This window comes from Lissotriton helveticus, chromosome 5_1 (assembly GCF_964261635.1).
Source record: "Lissotriton helveticus chromosome 5_1, aLisHel1.1, whole genome shotgun sequence".
NCBI lineage: Eukaryota > Metazoa > Chordata > Amphibia > Caudata > Salamandridae > Lissotriton > Lissotriton helveticus.
In genome coordinates this window covers 1,775,626,353-1,775,646,923 of record NC_136065.1, presented here as the reverse complement: position 1 = coordinate 1,775,646,923, position 20,571 = coordinate 1,775,626,353, and the positions used below count along the sequence as shown (strand labels likewise).

The 20,571-nt window shown below is 48.2% G+C and overlaps 1 protein-coding gene across 1 annotated transcript in view; it reads left to right on the top strand.

Annotated features, from left to right (window-relative positions):
• Positions 1-20,571, top strand: part of LOC144755797 (E3 ubiquitin-protein ligase RNF113A-like) — a 361,545-nt gene that overhangs the window by 37,253 nt on the left and 303,721 nt on the right. The window contains exon 2 of the mRNA XM_078645059.1: positions 7,269-7,357. Within this exon, the coding sequence (XP_078501185.1) occupies positions 7,269-7,357 (89 nt within the window). The remainder of the gene's footprint in view (positions 1-7,268; positions 7,358-20,571) is intronic.

The following is a 20,571-nucleotide window of genomic DNA, read 5'->3' as shown; positions in this document are numbered from 1 at the left end:
TTGAGGGGTCAGGTTTGGTGCTTGGAAGGAGGCGATTTCCTCTGTTCTTTGATCCCAGATGCCTCGACTTCCCCTCGGAGGGAATAAAAGTAGTCCACAGCACCTGCTGCCATCTCGGGGAGGGGGTAGGGGCGCAGAGGCGCTTGGCAGGCACTTGCCGCTTTCTCAGGAGGAGCTACAGAGTATTTCACTCAAAGCACACAGACTTCCTGCATGAAGCTGGGCTCGTCCTGCTGCTGGCAGTTCCATTGGACTGTGCTGGTTAGCCCGTCTTGCACTGGTCTTCTTGTGTGGTGCTACCTGCTGCCCACGTCTGGCCTGTTGCAGCGCTTATAATGCTCATGGTCCTATTCGAGGTGCTTAAAGGGGTACAGAAGGGATGAAACTACACTGCTTGTTATGTTATTTAGTTTTTGCATAGCAGACTTTTGCCACTGCAGAGGCCTCACTCTTTTCCCTGACTTTGTCATCGTCATGTTCTCTTAAAATGCCAGTGAAGAGTACTAAGAGAGTAGAGTAAAGTGCACTTATTGCTATGTTACTCGGGTTTTGCATAATGCACTTCTGTGACTGTTATGTCCTCGTAGTGCCAGTAACTACTGTCTCTTGTTTTATATTGATTGTATCTCATATTGCTAGGATAGTGCTTAAATAACTCTTGACCCTTTTAAAGACGCCAGGAAGGGAGAGAAATGACATTGTGTTATTTTATTTGTCTGTTCCATACTTCAGCCATTGCTACAGTTCCATAGTACCCTAAAAATCAGGCCTCTGTTAATTCTTTCCTAATATCAGTCCGCTACTTGTATTATAGTTCATGTACTATTTCCCAACCTCCCGTTGTTTATATCTCTCCCCACCCAAATCAAAAACACTAAAACTAAAACAAACAACCATTGGAGCGAGCAGGAAAAAGTTGCCAACATTCCAAAAAACTCCACTAAACATTTTTTTTTTTTCTTTCAAAAACCTTTATTACACCTTCAATTCACACAGCGAAATGCCAACATCCCAACGGGCTGGCCGCTATAGTAGTTTGCATGAGATATGATATATGATCTCAGGTAATACAACATTTGTGAACATTCCTACATCATGGCCGCTTCTAAGAAGAAAAGGTGCGTTATAAGCGAAATCATACTCGTGAGGTTAGGTTTTTGGTTTTTATATTTTCTTCCCCCCTCCCTGCAAACAATAAAAACTGAAAAGAACAGTCAGGAATAATCACGTGTTCATAGAAGTGTTACAACCGAATTATCGTGTCCCCCGCAACCATGTGTCTTTAAGCATTTCTCTTACTGATTCTCCTATCTTTCCCAACCACAATGCATGTGTTGAGGTATTGATCCTTTTTCAGCTATGGTCCGTATCCACTAAACATTTTTTATATATTTTTTTTTATTGAGGTCGTTCAGTTATGCATATTATCTTAAATTCATAAATATAGATAAAGTAACAAAAATGCTTAATTTTTTAAAATAACTTTGCAACATGCTGCACACAAGCTACACTACTCTACAACATAGCTTAAACACTTTGTCAAAGCCAGTAGTTCTGGCTAAACACTTAATAAGGTCCCAAAGGTGAGACCTATTGGCTATGCCAATACTTGTTTAACACTATCATTTATTCCCTACTCCTCTAGCTACTGTTGAGTTATTGACATAGGGTTTGCCCTCTAGTACATTCTGGCAATTGGTGTGCCTCAGATGCTTATTCAGTTTAAAATTTATTTCTGACACCCCTGCCCATTCATGCACCTTTGACGCCTTGTGAACTGGCTGACACACCCATGACCGCTTGTATTGCTTTAGATTAGACTATTACCTTCATACCATTGAGCTTGTCCATAGATCCCAGGCCCGTTTCTCATTTGGATGTAGCCAGTTGCCTGTGCCTGGATTATGTATCCAAACACTAATACGATATGACCAGCTGTTGCTTGTCTGGGATTATAAAACATTTGATATATAAATCTTGCAGAGACTGTGTAAGGGAATTATTTTGACTCGCCACAATTCTTTCCTTCCCCTTTGAGAAAGGCTAAATGTGCCACTAGCTTTATGTCTAACTGACACTGCAATACACCTTTCTAACTGAAGAACAGCTGTTACTGTGGGTGTGAGATGGGGATAGAGGTATTTCTATTTGTGCCCACCTATTTATCCAAATGCACACAGTTTTTAGGTCTCGCACTGCGAACCGATCGCGAAGCGATCATTGCTTCGAGACTCTATTGCAATCATTTCTGCTTCCAAGGAGTGAAGGGAGACAGGAGACAAGTGATGTGCACGCGCGCGTAAACAGATCAGGTCACGCGTGCTTCCTGTCTCCCATGGCTCCTTGGAAGCAGACACACACGCACAGTCCCCCCCCCCCCCCCTCCGCGCATACTCACACACAAACACACACACACACACATAGAGAACCCCGCCTGCCGCCACGCATGCACGCGCACGCGCACACACACACACACACACACACACACACACACACACATAGAGAAACTCCCACCACCGCCGTGTGCACACACACATACATACACACACATACATACACACACACACACACACACACACACACACACACACACACACACACACACATACATACAGAACCCCCCCGGCGCTTACACACACACATCCCCTACCTCGGCCCAGCGTGTCTTCTCATCACAGCTTGCGCAGGGACAGCCAACGTGCACGGCGACGGCGTCTCCTGCGCTACAACCGTGGTTTCGGTTTCACGGCCTAACCTTGCCATTGGCTGTACTGCCGCCAACCGGCACTTGATTAGCTGCAGAGCAATTATGCAGCTTTGTCCCTGCTTCTTGAAGAGTTCCCCGAGCGAGCAGTACGGATTCTTCTGGTATGTTGGTGTGTTGGAACCATCTGCGGATGTTAAAATAATAGGGTCCGCATTACCTATGTAGGATGTATACGTGCGTCCACGTTAAGATCAGGCGCACACAGCGGTAAAACAAAGCTGCGGCACGAAATGGAAACTAAGGGGGAAGGAAATGTGTGGCAGCTAATGCAACGTATTGAGGCACATGGCGCAGCCTCAGACCTAGGATTTTAGACGTCTGGTGCCTCAGTTACAGGGAGGGTGACTTCAATGAACTACCAATAAGCGTCGTCGTGATAATAAGCAGCGCCTGTAGACTGAAGCCGTTCCTCCAAAGGCAAATACCTTTTTCTGCCATAACTTTTCTGAATAATGTTTTAAACGGAAGACAAAAGACGTTTTCTGTTTGCATTCTATACTGCAAGCTATTCTTAGTTTTTAAAAACAACCCTGTTCCAAAAAGACCACTGCTGTGAGAGAGACTGAAGTCCCTTTTCTGTTTTACTGCCGTTGTTTTGAAACCCAGTGATAGGACCGTAGCACTTCTACGGGATTGGACGAATTGTTTCTACGTCGTATGTGCCACCAAGAAATGGCCCAGTTCGTTGAAAACTCGTTTGTTATTGACTGACTGGTCGCTCCTCCCCCTTTAGCTTCTGTCACTCAAAGCAGGATGCAGTGGATGTGGCTGGAACAAAACAAGAGGCTTTGGAGCTAGATAAATCCTTATACAGCAACAGCGACTTACCTGGCCCTAACGTGGCCCTGGTTTTACGCATGTGCAGTGCATAGGGTGCTTCTCTTGAACCTTTGAGGGTGGGGGAATAAGGCGGGTGAATGACGTCAGGCAGGGATGGGAGGGTAGGGATAGTACTGGGTGCGGTGAAAGGGCCGCCGCACAGTGTGTGTGCCCGGCCCATACCTCGGGCGCTCAGCGAACAAAGCTAGAAGAAGGAAGTGTAATAAGAGGGGGGAAGCGGAACCTCCAATACAGCATTCCCTGCTCTCGGATATGGCAGCTCCTGGAGCGCTGCTGCTGATTCTCTGTTGGGCGGCCAGTGCAGGAGGGTAAGAGGGGCTCTGCTTGTCTGAGAACGGGGCGGCGAACATAGAACCAACCCCCGGCCTCCACTTGTGTTACCCCCGTGCTTTTGGATTGGTCTTGGAGGTAGTGGCGATATTGACAGTGGTGGCACGGCTGCTTGGGGGAGGCTGGAGGGCGTTGCTCAGACTGTGTGCTGCTGCAGGTGCTCCGGGATTTATTAGGATCACTGGCGGTGGCAAATGAGCATAGTTTTGTTGCTGGTGGCAGTTGTTTTGATGACTCGGGCCGGCAGTGAGGGTGTTATAACTGGTTGCAGTGTCTGTGTTGAGGGTGGCACTTATTATGGTGATGAGGAAGTGGTACTGCATCAGCTGGCATATAGTGACGGTGTTTCTTGGTATTGTCATTGTTGCTTTTTGTAACAGTGCTGTGTTGCCAGTGGAGCTTGCTCTAGTGCATGTGGTGCTGCGACTTGGAGACAGCGACAATCTTGGGGGTATTAATGTTGTGACTGCAAGTAGTGATAGGGAGTAGAAGGTTTCGTTCCTGCTACTCAATGTGGCTCGTGTGAGGTGAAACTAATGGTAGCATTACTGTTGCTTTTGATGTAGCTGGTACAAGCGAATAACTTTTTCCCTGATTCCTGAGGTGGCCTTTAGGTTACCCTGGCGAAGAATGTTTCTTTTTAGTGAAAGGGAGCAATGAGGGCCTGAATCAGGTGTCAACACATCTTTCCTTTGCCATTCCTAGAAAATGGGAGAACTAGACCTCTTTGAGAGGCCCGTCGGCTCCAGTTAATAATGTTATCAATAACATTAGACTCTGAGTTCTTTACCGGGGCTGCTGGCGCAGGATGCCGGGGCCGGTAAGCTGGCGGGACCCTCCAAGCTGGGCACCCTGATCAGCAGCATCACTGCGCTCAGCTCCAGGCAGGTGAGGAGAGGAACCATTAACGTGTAGCATCCTAAAATTCCCCAGTCATGGTAGGAGGGGCAGCTCGTCTTTTCGGGCAAGGATCAGTGTGGCACTGTCTGGAGCAGTGTCTCCCTCCCACGCAACATTGGAGGGGAGGGCTCAGCCCATTAGGATAGTTCGTTTCATCCTGCTGCTGGTCTGACTGCGAGAGCAGGTTTTGGGGCGGATTTCTATGTAGTTCTTCCTTAAAGAAAATGTCAACAAACAGTTGTGTTGCCTCATCTTACTTCGAGCATCTGGCGACAAGCAGAGGTTGGGCGTGCACAACATAATAAGGTGGGGGGGTGGGCTCAGACTGTGACATCACACGCCGAAAGGGAGGACGCTTTCTGCTATTATAAAGGGTCCTGCATGCTACTACATTTGTATCACTGATCAAATGCAGATGGACATTACCGTCATTATCCCACCTCACAAACTGATATTAGCTGCCAAGTGGGTAAATGCATTGGGTGGCCCCTAATGCCAGTCCTGTTCTTTTGGGCAGCAGCGTATTGCATTCTGGGTCTTGTAGTTTCACATTTAACTTTGCAAGTATGGGATTTAACATCCGGTTTTTCAAGAACACTACTACTGGCTATTGTTTTGTTTGTTTAACTGTGTTTGTGCTGCTCTGCCCGTTAGCGCCCAGTCCGTTCTGTGACCGATGTAGAGATCGAAAGTATAGTGGCCCGACCCATCGACATACTCGTTTCTCTCTGCAATCTGCTCGATCCACTATTCCCTGGTCTCAACGGATCACAGCACACCCTCTAGTGTTCCTTCCCTTGTCCTCTCTTCTGCTGAACCTCAAACCTCCAGAGGGAAGCGGGTCCTCTCCTTTGTTCTCGCCCCTCTTCTCAGCCTCCCTCTTTGACGTTACTGTCCCTCTTCTTATGTTGCCGTTCGGACACGCTCGCTGTTACTCCTTCCTTGGAACTAGTTACAAAGCAAAATGCAGTTGTCAGGTGTAAAAATGCAGCACGAGTAAAAGTGTGAGGGGACAAAGAAACAAAAAGCTTGAAATGCTCAGGAGTAATTGAAATTAGGTCAGAATAATTGTGCAGCTACAGATTAAGATGCTCATTTAGACTCCAATGAAAACAAGCATTTGCAATGCAATAGGCCTCGCATTGACACAAGTCTGAGCTATTGACATTGTAAATAACAATGCCTTTTATTTATGTTAAAAAAAAAAGGCATTGTTATTTGCAATGGCAATAGCTCAAACTCACGTCAATGCGAGACCTATTGCATTGTAAATGCTTGTTAGTTCTGTCACTTATCTACTAAGAAATCCGTGATTTCCGTTTAGAGTTGGAAACTGAGCAGACAGGGTTGCAGGTGATGCCTATAGTTTACAGTTACCAATCCTGTACATTCAATTATGTACTTGGGAATGTTTAGAATGCAAGGGCTGTATTACCCACATGGCTCAGCTCAAACAGTTTAAATTAATCTAGGCCGATACATGCAGATGAACTCATGTCACCTCTTTTGGTGCTACATAGCCAGCACGGGTTTCTTCATGTTGCTGAGCAAGAAGGTGCTTGCAGTGGATTTTTTTCTTTTATCCTACTTTGATAGTGACTCAGATTTAATGGTCATCTGTCTGAGCTCTCTATTGCAGCATAGAACAATTCCATCCCTACCACTGCTTTTGCTGCACCTTTCTCCCAGGACCCTTCTTATTGGTATATCTTTGGTGATCTTTCTCTTCATCTCTAGCCTCCTCTCACCTACCCCTCTTCATAATGCACTTTTCAAGATCCACTTCCACTTCGCAGTGTTGGAAACGGAAACCTGGTTGTATCCAGGTACAACTGCTGCAGTCCTGACTATATCTAAACTAGCATGTTGTAACTGGTGTATTTTGACCAGAGTCAACAGTTTAAATGCTACAAGTAGTAGAGCAGTTTTCATGCCCCTTGGTTAGGAGGAGTTTGGTTGTCCCAAACTGTTACATTTGTGTTATAGATGAATTCAAATGAATCTTCAAGCTTTTTTTTCTGATAAAGAAGATTGAAGCTGGCTGTCCAATAAGATATAAGTGAAACACTCAGGCCCAAATAGGATTTGCCTTTTTCTGCTATTGGCTGTCTCTTTCTGTTGCGTTATGAATGGTTGTTTGACTGATGGGACTGGGTTCAGATTGACTCTTTATAGCTTTTCCTGTCAGTAGAACGTCATTTTCATTCACAGTTGCTTGCTTCTAGTTAGTGGTGGTTGCTTGTATTTGGCTTCTTACAGTTCAAACTCTGAGCAGAACTTTTACCCTACATGGATTCTTATTCCTTATTAATTAGTTGCGTATATTCAAGTAGGGGCGTTGCCTCTTTGTATTATAACTTTTTTTTACTTTGAAGTGAATAACTGCCTTCATTCAGATTACCTTTTTAATAAATGTTCTCCTTCATTTTAGGAAGCAGCAGTAATGGCAGTGATGAAGAAGCAAGTGCAGTGGTACGAAAAGAGAGGAAGCAGGGGGGAGCGAACCCCATGATACAAAGGGTAAGCTGAGTTTAGTTGAAAAGTTGGCCTGTATCTATTGTATTAATTTTTTTCTTTCATGAGGTTTGGTCAGCTTATGATGATTTCCACCTCAGTTGTTGTCTCGCTTTTTCCAGTAGTCTGGACTTTCATCCTCTGTGGGTGAGTAGGTTAGGGTATTTGGTACCTACCTGTCCATTCTTTGGGGGTCAGAAAGCCCCCCAGACCTTGAAGATAAAAAATGAGAACCCGACTAGGGTGTTGTACCTGCCTGTCCTGGCACTGCATTGCAGCTTCCTTCCCTGCGCACCAAGCAGAAATCTGGGAGAGGTAGAATGGGGACAGGGGTGTAGCCCCTTCTCTGCTGACCCATACGTAAAATGTCACCCATTAAAAAAACAGGGACAGGAATCATCTTCCATCTTCCTTCTCCCCTGCTGCACCGGTCGCTAAGTTCCTCAGATTGGAGTCGGTCCGTTGACCCATGCTGTCGCTTTCTTAGGGGCCTTTTGGGCGACTGTGCCTCTCAAATTGAGAGTGCCCGCTCCGGGGATCACAGAGTGGCTGAGGCATCTACCGAGGCTCGGCTGCTCCCCGAGACCTCGAGAGCCCAGCAGCATAGGTTTCTCCCACCTTGTTGTGGGCTAGAGGAGATCGACAATATTAGAGGAGGTTGGGCCACCCAGACTTGCCTGCTGGGGCCCCTCCACGAGGCACCTGCCCTGCTGTCCATGTGCCGGCGCTGATAGGGCGTGCACCGAGGCCTGAGAATAAAGTGAAATCCATTGACTCACGTGGCCGTTCTTGGTTGTGCCTCTGGGCATAAGCGGTGCTAGAGTGCAGGGGCGGACCGCACCAGAGACTGTGGAGCAGGGGAGGCGGCCCTCGAGGCCTGGCTGCATCCCAAGAACCTGAGCACTGGAGTTGCTAGGAGACCGCTGCCTGTTCTGCCGGGTGCCAAGAAGAACTGCCAGTGCGGGCGACCCAGTCAATTAGGCCTGTCTGCTGTGGCCTTGCGACTGGGTGGAGGAGTCGACACGAGGCCCACGGCCCCAGGAGAACCTAAGTTGTGGTTGCAGGAGCGCCCTGTTGGTCCCAGCCCTGTATAATTTTTGTGAAGTTGGAAGGTTGATCCCCTCATTGGAAGACGGGGGGGCCTTTTGACTGTAATGCTGCACCATCACGTGGTGCCTTCTTTAAGTCACGGACTACCCCCGGCCCGGATGTGACTGAGCGTGTAACTGTGGACCTTATCCTGGTGCATTGCAGTGTCTCTAGAGGAAGGCACTTTAAGTTTGCAGCTGCGTCTTGCTCGGGACTGGTGGGCTGCTGCTCTCTACTTGGACTACCATAGGTAAAGACATAGCACAGAGCAGACTCCAACACAGCAAATTTGACAAATATGCTTTCATCATGGCCTCCGGTGCGATGGCGCGAGGAACAGGACTCCCTTGCACCTGACCCCATGGAGACCTGAGTAGAGAATGGGGAACCCACACTAATGGATCTGCTGCTAACAGTTGGATCACCCTAAAAACGCCTTGAAATCGAAGATTGATGGTGTTTTGGTGGGAATGGCCCTCATGCGTGCAGACCTCGGTAAGGTCAGTGATAGAGTGCGATCAGCCGAAACTACCTTAGCCTTTCTGACTGAGGATGTCTCCACACTCAAATCCATAATTTGTACACTTCAGAAAGACACCACTGTATTGGCAAACCTGGATGTAAGATGCTGAGGGGCCATTTCGCTGCAACAATCTACGCATCATAGAGGTGCCAGAAAGAGCGGAGGCCCTCCTACCCCATTGTAGACTTGTTTGTGGAAGACTTAATCGCAAGACAGCTCAAACCGAAATCCCTGGGTGCAGCATCGGGGTCCCCGTTGAAGTCAATGGGGATCGGTGTGGTCAAAAAGAGGATGCAGCCTTGGACTGAGGGACAGTCCGGCAGAACAAACGAGGAGTCTCAGGTCTCACGATGCTTGGGACACCTTTTTTCCTCTACTCCTTGGGCCAGGACAGCCGGGTGCAGAGGGGTCGCGTTTCTGTCACTGAAGACACTCGCAGTAAAGGGGGCCTGCGCAAAGAGACTGCAGGCGATGTTGGGAAGCCCATAGTTGACAAACCCAAGGTGGGCTTCAGATCTCGAGGGTCTAGGTACCAAGCTGGCACCGTTGGCCCCGCTCGGGCTAGAGGGGCATGGGTGCAGTGGTGTGTTCGGGTGTCAGGTTTTTGGTGGTCTGGAGTCCTCGCAGCTCTTCTGGGTTGCCTGCCGGATGCCGGGGAGCACTTCTGCTACTCCACAGGAGTTCCTGGTTCTTGGGTGAACAATGGAAGTTCTCCATGGCTTTTGGAGGCACAGGCAGCTGCAGAACGAGTTGTCTTTGGAGCAATTGTTGAGGACACCAGACAGGCCAGCAGGGTTAGCACCAGGTCAGTTGATGGTCCTCTGTTCTTGCTTTTGCGCTTCCTCAGCATCCGTCGTCGTTTTTCAGCTTGGCGGGATCGGTTGCTCTGGTACCAGAGGCTCCCTTAAATACTAAATTTAGGGGTGCTGGCGGTGTGTAGGGTAGAAGCCAATGAGCTACTTACCTCAGGGGTCACCACACCACCTATATGACCACTTCCTGTCTGGAGTGGGCATAACCCTGTTCCACAGTTCCTAATTCTGCCAGCACAAAGATGTCAGACTTTTTAAATTTCGTGTCCACATCAGGTAGCCCACCTTATGGGTGGAACTAGCCTGAGGGTGAACTTACCCCTCTGACTACTAATTTCCCACCTGTCCAGGTGCCCAATGTGCCCTGGTTGGTGGGGGTGGCGTAGGGGGAGAGCGCGGCATCACCTCTGAGGGACGCCAGATTTGCAAACCAAAGGCAGCGGGCTCTTTTAAGCTCCCTGCCCTGAAATGCTAATTTACAGGTCATCCTGCTGAAGGGGGTGTAAAACACCCTCTACTGGAGGAGGGTATGTTCCTGAGAGCATGTGCTCTCACCCCTGACGTCAGAAACTTGTTTGGGGTGGCAGGCTAGTCAAGACCAGTCAGCCAGCACACTAGTAGATGGTAGGTTTTCAGGGTGCACCTCTAAAGTGCCCTCTGGGTACATGTATTAATAAATCCATCACTTGAATCAGTCTGGGTTTATTAATGCAAGATGTTTCATACTAAACATTTTGGGATTCAATGAAGCCATCATGTAGCTGGGAAACGTGTTTTACAACAGTGTACAGCACATGCATTTAATGTTTCTTTCTTGGTCATTTTCACTGGCAGTAATTGAACTGGCCAGCACAGGGGCTTATTTGCTCATGCAGATATGTCCACACATCTAGTGCACCCTGCCTTAAGACTGAAAGGCCTGCCGTAGGGGTGACTTGTATATACTGCACGCAGTGTCTGTAGGCGTGGTACACAGGGATGTGTGGCATGTTGTGTATTTACTTTTGTCTGCAGCAAGACACACAGCCTGCAGTGGCAGTCTGCATGAGTTAAGTGAGGGGTCCCTTAGGGTGGCACAATACATGCTGCCGCCCTTGGGATCCCTCTTTATTACCCTTTGTACCTGGGGTACCATTTACCAAGGACTTACAGGGATGCTAAAGGTATTGCCAACTGTGGGAACAATTGTACAGTTTTAGGGCAAGAGATCTGGCGCAGGGGACTTGGTTAGCAGGAACCCAGTGCACTTTCTGTCAGAATTGCATCGAATACCTGGCAAAAAATGGGAGTGGCCATGCTAAACATTCCTGCACCGCGCTAACAATTATAGTGAGGCTATTCAATTAAGACTGTGATTACCTCCTACAGACCGCCCGGAGTATGGGGGACATGCGCTTTGAAAATTCTATGATTCTTCCCAGATTTCACCATTGCTGTTAAAAGACAGTGACACTGATGAAGTAAAATGTCATACATGATACTCTACCCTGACAAGTCACAAGTTGTTGGGAATGGGAAAACCAGGCACTTTCTGACACTGGAGGAAGCATGCGACTGGGTTGATGGATTGAGACCGGTGACGCGTCAGTCAAGTTAAAAAAAAAAAAAGAATTTGTATAGCGCACTACTCACCCAGAGGGTCTCAAGGCGCTTGAGGGAGGGGGGGTACTTTACTTATCAAATATCCAGGTTTTTAGTTGTTTTCTGAAGGAGAGGTGGTTCTGTGTAAGGCGGAGGTCGGAGGGGAGAGAATTCCAGGTCTTGGCCGCTAAGTAGGAGAAGGATCTTCCCCCCATGGTGGATCTTTGGATGCGTGGAATAGCGGCGAGGGCTTGATTGGACGATCGTAGTTGGCGGGCGGGGGTGTAAAAGGACAGGCGCGTGTTGAGGCATTCGGGTCCTAGGTTGTAGAGGGCTTTGTGTGCGTGGGTGAGGAGACGGAACGTTATTCTCTTGTTGACGGGGAGCCAGTGGAGGTCTTTTAGGTGACCGGAAATGTGAGCATGGCGAGGGATGTCTAGGATGAGTCTGGCTGAGGCGTTCTGGATGCGTTGGAGTTTTTTCTGTAGTTTGGTTGTCGTTCCGGCGTAAAGGGTGTTTCCGTAGTCCAGTCGGCTTGTGACCAGTGCATGGGTGATCGTCTTTCTTGTTTCGGTGGGGATCCAGCGGAAGATTTTTTTGAGCATACGTAGAATGTTGAAGCATGATGATGAGACGGCGTTGACTTGTCTGGTCATCGAGAGGGAGGAGTCCAGGATGAAGCCCAGGTTACGTGCGTGGTCCGTTGGTATGGGTGCGTTTCCCAGGGCCGGTGGCCACCATGAGTCGTCCCAGGCGGAGGGGGATGATCCTAAGATGAGGACTTCCGTTTTGTCCGAGTTCAGTTTTAAACGGCTGTTCTTCATCCACTCGGCTACTTCTTTCATCCCTTCGTGTAGGTTGGTTTTGGCGGTGTTTGGGTCTTTGGTGAGGGAGAGGATCAGCTGGGTGTCGTCTGCGTAGGAGATGATGTTGAGGTTGTGTTGGCGTGCTATGGATGCGAGGGGACTCATGTATACGTTGAAGAGGGTTGGACTGAGTGATGATCCTTGTGGTACGCCGCAGATGACTTCGGTGGCCTCTGATCTAAAAGGGTTGAGTCGGACTCTCTGGGTTCTTCCTGCGAGGAACGAGATGATCCAGTCCAATGCTTTTCCTTGTATTCCGACGTTGTTGAGGCATTGAATAAGGGTGCTATGACAGACTGTGTCGAAGGCTGCGGAGAGGTCAAGTAGGATGAGGGCAGCTGTTTCTCCGTTGTCCAGTAGAGTTCGAATGTCGTCTGTTGCTGCGATGAGGGCGGTCTCGGTGCTGTGTTTGGCTCGGAAGCCGGACTGTGAAGGGTCGAGGGATTTGTTGGATTCAAGGAAGGTGGCAAGCTGACTGTTGACGGCTTTCTCAATGACTTCGGCAGGGAATGGGAGGAGCGAAATGGGGCAGTAGTTCTTAAGTTCAGTGGGGTCTGCTGTGGGTTTCTTCAGGAGGGCACTGAGTTCGGCATGTTTCCAGCTTTCCGGGAAGGTAGCTGAGTTGAGGGAGCAGTTGATGACGTCTCGGAGATGGGGTGCGATAATGGAGTCTGCTTTGTTGAAAATGTGGTGGGGACAGGGGTCGGTTGGCGATCCTGAGTGGATGGAGTTCATCAGGCGGATGGTGTCTTCAGTGGTGATTGGGTCCCAGGCGCAAAGGTTGTTGGAGGGGGGTTTTAGTTCGGAGGTGGGTGGAGTGGACTGGTCTCCAAATCTGTTGTATGTCAGTGATTTTGTTGTGGAAGAACGAGGCTAGAGAGTCTGAGGTTTTGGGAGGGAGTGATGTCGTTGGTGCCGGCGGTGGGATTGGTAAACTCTTTGACGATGTTGAATAGTTCCTTGCTGTTGTGGGTGTTGTTGTCAAGTCGATCCTTGAGTGCTGATTTCTTGGTGGATCGGATCAGTTGGTGGTGTTTGCGGGTGGCGTTCTTGAAGGTGGTCAGGTTGTCAGTGGTTGGGTTTTTTCGCCAGGCTTTCTCGAGGGTGCGACAGATCCTCTTGGATTTCTTAAGGTCATCATTGAAACAAGGGGCTTTTTTGCTACCTTGGGGTCCGATGATTTGGCAGGAGGGTTTTGGTGAAGTGATGTGAGGAGCTGGTCGGTGGTAATTTTGTTCCAGTTTCTGCGGGGAATTGGTTGAGGGTGGTTGTGGGTCGTGGTATTATTGTAGTTGAAGTGGACGCAGCTGTGGTCCGTCCAGTGGAGAGCGGTGGTGTGATTGAAGGAGATGTGCTTGCTGGAGGTGAAGATTGGGTCGAGCGTGTGCCCGGCATAGTGGGTGGGGGTGTCAACGAGTTGTTTGAGTCTGAGATTGGCGAGGTTGTCTAGAAGGGTAGTGGTGTTGCTGTCGTTGTTCTTTTCCAGGTGGAAGTTGAGGTCACCCAGTAGAATGTAGTCCTCGGAGGGGAGGGCGTGTGGGCTGATGAAGTCAGTGATGTCTTCGCTGAATTGTGTGCGGGGTCCTGGTGGCCTGTAGATGAGGGTGCCTCTGAGTGTGAACTTGGGGTCGGTGTGGACCTGGAAGTGAAGGTGTTGGGCAGATGCGAGGTTATCGTCGGAACTGGTCGTGATGCGGATGGTGTTCTTATGGACGATGGCGATGCCTACTCCTGTTTGGTTGATGCGGTCCTTTCGGATGTCACCAAGCCAAGAAAGGAACTAAATGATAGCCGATGGAGGAGCTCTTGGAGGAGTGGTCGGACAGATGGCTTGAGGGCCGACCTGAAGCCTGGACTTCTTGCCGACACTGCGGTCTTTCCACCATCTGCCGCCACCCACCTCCCCATGGCTCATGAAGAGCCTGTAGCATCGTCCATAGAGTAGCAGCCGCCTGGACACTGGGTATCATTGAGTTGCACCCTGCAGTGATGGGTCACTTAAACCAACTCTCTCAATTCTGCGAGTGGTGCTGGTATATCATATATGATTCTTGATGGTATGATTAGTCTAAGTGAATGTGTCTTTGCTATCATTTATTTGTTTATAGTTCTGTTTAGATTAGTTCTTTATGTTTGGGACGACCGGCTCCCAGCTAAATGTGATGGCGGGCGATTTGGACTTGTAGTGCCAGGAAGCGGGATGGGATTCTATGGCGAAAATTTGTGGCAATGTTTTATATATCCGACTACTTTTATCGTTTCTGTGGTGCGGCAATGTTCTGATAGCGGTATGGATCAGAATCCAGTGCTGAGTGAGACAATGGGATATAATTCTGCCACAATTGATGTAGATAAATGACAGACAAATATGAGGCATTAAGGGAGGGGACACCTTTCAATCCTTTCATGGAATGTCAATGGTATGGGGTGCAAGATCACATGGGGACTGATATAACATTATTTCAGACGCCAGGCCCCAGACTTGGTGCTCCTACAGGAGACACATCAGATGGGAACCATGTGTAGGATGTTAACAGGGGCGGTGTGGTTACCGCTTTGCGGCTCCCCCGGGATATACCTCCGGTACGAGAGGGTTTGCCATATTGCTGAAGCTGCCTGTTGTTGCTGGATGTGAGGAAGGTGATTGGAGATGATCAAGGGTGATATGCCCTTGTGATCGGTTGAGGTAACGGGTTGCAGGTGGTAATTGGCTTGATTTACCTGCTGCCCCAGTTGCAATTGGCGGGAGTGTCGGATCTAGGAGAAGTGCACCTGCAGCTTCCGAAAGGGTAGCTGATCATAGGGGCAACTTTAATCTAGTAATCGGTTACTCCACTGACCAGCTCTCCCAAAGTAGTACTGATGGTTATAGTTGGTTGAGATAGTTTGGGGAGACCTGCGCACTCATAGATGTTTGGAGAAAATATAACCTACATATACGCCAATACTCCTTCGCACTATTCCTATCCCCGCTTAGATCATATACCTAAACAAGGCTCCTAACTCCCTCGAGTTTTGACTGCCTGTTTTCTGGCCCTGGGAATTACATATCACTCTCCTCTCTGCGTGGCTTGGGTGTGTGTAGGGGGTGGACTATATCTTGGTGTAGAATAGACTCATGGCTGCTGAAACAGAAGTGAGTGGAGTACGAATTACACCAAACCATAAAGCATTACTTCACTGACAATGAGCATACAGTGGTATCCATGATGGTCTAGGAAACCTATTGAACAGTCTTACGAGGTCAGGTAATCTTCTTGGCGGCTGCTAAGCGTTTGCAGAAGTGGCAGCAAATGCAACAGGTTGAAGACCACCTCCTTTGGCTGGAAAGGTTAAATATATTTAAACCGAGCAAGGATATACGCCACCCTATTGAACTTGCCTGTAGGGAATATCAAAACCTTGGTAACGATGCTACGCATACACATTATCTCCCAGGACATAAAGGGATCCGTAACGTCGGCAATATGGCTGGGAGGTTGTTTGCGTGGTGGTACAAGTTGATGAAAGTGGAGAGATTGGTTGAGGAAGTTCCAACGGAGAACCAAGGGACAATCACAGGTATTGTATGCATCATGGAGGAGTTTTCCTGCTACTATGCTGGATTGTACACTTCCAAATTGACCTGTACAGCGGGGAGATTCAAGCATTCCTCTGTGACATCTCACTCCCTCCCACCTCCAGGAGACAGATAGCATGGCACTCGATGTACCTCTCACAGTTAAGGGGATAGAAGATGCCATTGTTGCGCTGGAGTATGGCAATGCCCCCGTTCCCAATGGCCTACCGAAGGAGGTTTACACATACCTTACAGGCAGGGTCTCCAGCCACCTCCTCCAGATGTACGAGGCAGCAATATGGCAGGAGAAGCACGCTTGACCATGGTTGTGGTCATCCAGAAGTCAGAGAGGCCGGCGGATCCATGTAGCTACCATCAGCCCATCTCTCTTCTAAATGTTGAGGTGAAAAGTTTGGCCACGGTGCTCACAAATCACCTGTCACGAGTAATAACTTCCCTTGTATACCCCGACGAGTCTGGGTTTATGCATCGCAGCACCAAGCTGAACCTCTCTTGTCCATGTGGGTGCCTTGCTAGGACAGTTGATTTCATGACACCAGCGATGGTTATCACACTAAACTCGTCAAATGCATTTTATTCATTAGGATGGCCCCATCTCTTTTAGGTCCTAGAGCAAATTAAACTTGGACAGTGATACCTGGAATGGATGAAACTACTCTATTCTGGCCCCCTGGCATTCTTAAGAGACAACAGTCAATATTCATCTACTCTCTCAGCGCAGAGTGATACTGAACAGGGCTGTCCTCTATCACCCATGGTATTTTCCCTGGCAATGTAACCCCTTGCGTGTTGGTTGAGAGGGGATCCCCTAATCAGTGGCCCGATATGGGATATGAAGTGAGTGGAGAGAATCTCACTGTATGCAGACGATATCCTACTATGTGTCTCCAACCCACAGCTTTCCATCAACAGAGTAATGCAAGTTATGTATATATTTGGAAACTTTAGTAGGTTCTCAATAAATTGGGCAAAATCAGTCCTCTGTCCTCTCACGGAATGGGATGCTATTGATCTCCAAACAGGGCTTTCGATATCTGGGGCTCTGTATCACTCGCTTCCCCGATTACTTCCTCAGGGATAACGTATATATGGCATAGTAGAAGAATTCAAAGGGGTTGCCTCACACTGGCAGGTGCTGCCACTCTCACTGCTGAGCAGGTCAGCCCTGTACAAAATTATCTTCCCTAAATTCATATATGTGCTACAGAATACACTGTATGTCATCCCAGATAGCTTTTTCCGGACTGTGGGTGATAAATTGAGGCAACTCCTGTGGAGTTCTTGCTTCCTGAGTATTTCTTTGAACAAGCTCACCAGAGAAATATGAGGAGGGATTACACTTCCAGATCTTCACCTTTTATTACTGGGCTAGCCAACTGGTAATAATTTGACTGGGTATACACAGATCTGAATACACCCTGTGTAAGGACTGGATATGGCACTGATTGGGCAGAGAGGACACTTAGCAGCGCTGTATTGACAAAAAAGCACAGCACATTGGCCGACCTATATTAGTGTGGTACTTTATGTTATGTTACTAGGTATTTGTAAAGCGCCCGGCTACTCCGAAGAGTGTCCCGGCGCTCAAAAACCCTTATCACACAGCACTGACTGCACCTGTCTTTCTGACTCCGTTAGTGTTGGAAAAGCCACGTATTAAGACTTCTCCTGAAGCTGAGAAGGTCCTATATCTGCCTCATAGAAGACGGGAGGCTGTTTCATAGTTCAGTAGCCACTACTGAAAGGTGCAACCCCCCATGCAGCATCCATTGAACTTTGGCACAACCAAGCATGGGACGAGCCTCTCCGTCGGATGGGATGGTTTGGGAGGACAGCACCCCGCTGTGGTAATCCTGGGAGCTGCCCAAGACTCTGGGCCTCTCTGGTTTCCGGCAGTGGGACCTCATTCAGATCAGCTCCTTGGGTGATGTCTGGATAGGCCCAGCTATGTTATGTTATGTTCAGTGGCACAAGGAAACTTGAGGGGGCCCCCCCGCAAAATATGTCGAGGGAGTCCTCCACGCTCCCGGCACAGTCAGGTGCTCTCAGACTATGGGCCTGCTGCCCGTGCACAGTATTGGAGGGGGGCCCTCTGAAGCCCGGGCCTCCATTCCCCACATCCCACACCGCACCGCAGGGGCTATTTTTACGCCACTGCTTATGTTATGTAGGATTTATTAAGAGCACAGCTACTCAAGAGTGTCCCAGTGCTAATGGAACAGTAAGGGCAAAAAAGAATGAACTAGTTGTTTACTGGACAAAGGAGCCAGGTTTTAAGCATTTTTCTTAAGCCTTTTATCCTCCGTTAGCCTGAGTTCTAAATGAAGGTTATTCTAGCTCACTGGCACAAAAAAGAGAGCGAGACCGCCTTCTAGCTCTTGCAAGGCGGACTCTCAGTACCGAGCCAAGTGATTATTGGGGGAGTGCAGCTTTCTCAAAGGGCTGTAGTAGGAAATTCAAGAGGACCGATAGTCTGGTCCCGAGTGGGTTAGCACTCTTTGCACTAGTAGAGAAGTCTTAAAAAGTATACTCTTGTGTACAGGAAGCCAGTGCGAATTCCGCAAATGTGGAAAAATGTTCTCCCATCTAGGTAGACTGAGTGTTTGCTGGTCCCAAGGAGTTGCTGCATGTCACTGTCATTCCCACCTTACCTGGACTGATTCCTGGCTTCTGGATAGCCCGTCGCTGTTTGGGTCAGAGCCGTGCCTCGCTGTTTGCTTCACTGTGGGACTACAGTTTCCAGCACCCCCTGTGAATTTCAAACGCACAAAATAGCACGACATCAGCCCGCTGATCAAAACGCGCCCGGGCCTGGAGGAGGCTGGGCTGGGCCCCCCTCTGACACGTGGACTTCGAGAAGGATCCCGGAAAGGCTTTGGGACTCACTGGATTGACAGCTGACATAGACTTGATATGGGTAAGAGGAAGATTATTAATGATCAAGGAGGAGGGGCTATAGCAAATACTCTAGATGCCTTCCTATCGAGGGCTGCAACTGCATTATCACAGGAGATAGAGTTGACTGAGCGCCGCCTATCCCTGGAGGAGGGTAGGTATGTTCCTGAATTACCTCAACCCATAATTGAACTCTCTTGAAACCTCGGTCAGGCAGTGTTCTGAACCCACTCATCTTTCACTAGCCCCCAAACCTGAATCCGTTCAGTTGGACCAAGTGCTGCTAAGAGGAAAAGGGGGTGAAAAGTGCAAAATCAACCATCTAGAAGAAGTTCAAAAATGACTAAAAAAGGCCGCCCACCGAGACAGAGCGGAAAAAACCCCACTCTCCTATTGTAAAGAACTCCCACAATTTAAATGTTGAACTTGACTGGAAAAGACTGGTAAACTTGGTTAAGGACTTACTTGGCCCACTGACTCATAGACTCGCGAAAATCGAGGAAAGACTGGCCACCTTTGTCAAAAATAATATATCAGGCTCGGTTTCGTCATCTTTTTCTACCCAAGGTGGAGCAGCTTATGATCCAAGGGAACTTCAGTTCCAGATACCAGGGATCTGCTAGTGGGTGCCGTCGCCCCACCTTTACCTCGACCCGAACTACCTCCACAACTTTCCGTCCACTTGACTCAGCCAGTTAATCTCATGGGTGGTAGTCATATCCCGAGAGCCAGCTCCAACTCGGACTATAACCAGGGACCAACCATCTTGGGGGCTGAGGGGGGTATGGAAAAGATGCAGACAGTGGCTGTGTAGCAGGACAAATAACACAGACTAAGGAGCCTCATATACTATTAGATCTCTCGCCCGCCACTTCCGGACTAGTCCTGGTGCTGGCAAATGTCCCGACGCTGAGGGGAGGCCAAAGGGAATCCACAGTTCAATTTATGGACAAATCACTTCTTTGGCTAATAGTTAATATATATAACAACAACTTTGGGGGACATATGAAGGATGTAGGGGCTCACCTAGATGCAGAGATTCACAAAATCAGTAGAACATCTCATCGGAAAGGTGTGAACATACTGTGGATAGGATACTTTAATGCTCAGCCATGTAAATACAACTGAAACAAGGTCTGTGGTCTGGCGGCCATGCTGGGGGATCCTATCTGTCATTTTACCCATCACGAATAAATAAAATGTTAATTGCCAGAAGCCTGATAATCACCAGTAAGTTAAACCCTAATACAGATAATCTTCAAAATACTTTTCTACGGAATGAGTATGAATCAACACTCTATTTTGTAATAGTCTCAGAGACATTCCAGGGCTTTATCGAACAAATAGAAACCAAACCATCCCATTTCAGTGATCACGCAATCCTTCTTGCCACGATGGAAATGGGCTTAGGAAACTCCTTGCCCACACAAACAACCTGAAAAACAATGTTGGGCAGGTAAAATGGCTTCCAATTAAAATGGAACTAGATAGATAAAGTGAAAATAGTCCCGCTAATTATAAGCAATAGTAAGGAGTTTGTAATGAAATGCTTGGACCGTGACAGTATGCCTGAACGAATCATATCCTGTTTTGGGGACCTTCTTCGCAAAGTTAAAAAGGCCCTGACCTTTGTAAAACAACCAAATGCTGCTTCGTCCAATCGATGGTTTGACCATTCTTGCACACAATCATTAAAAACACTGCACAAAGCACTCAAAGTACACACCAAAATAGTGTTTTGATTTGCGTCCTTCAGGCAAAAATACCTAGAAACCATGAAATCAAGGGAGAGAATCCTGAGAGAAGAGTCATGGGAAAATTTGGAAAAGGCAGCACTAAAAGTGGTAGTGATTTTTGGGAGACAATTAATGCTC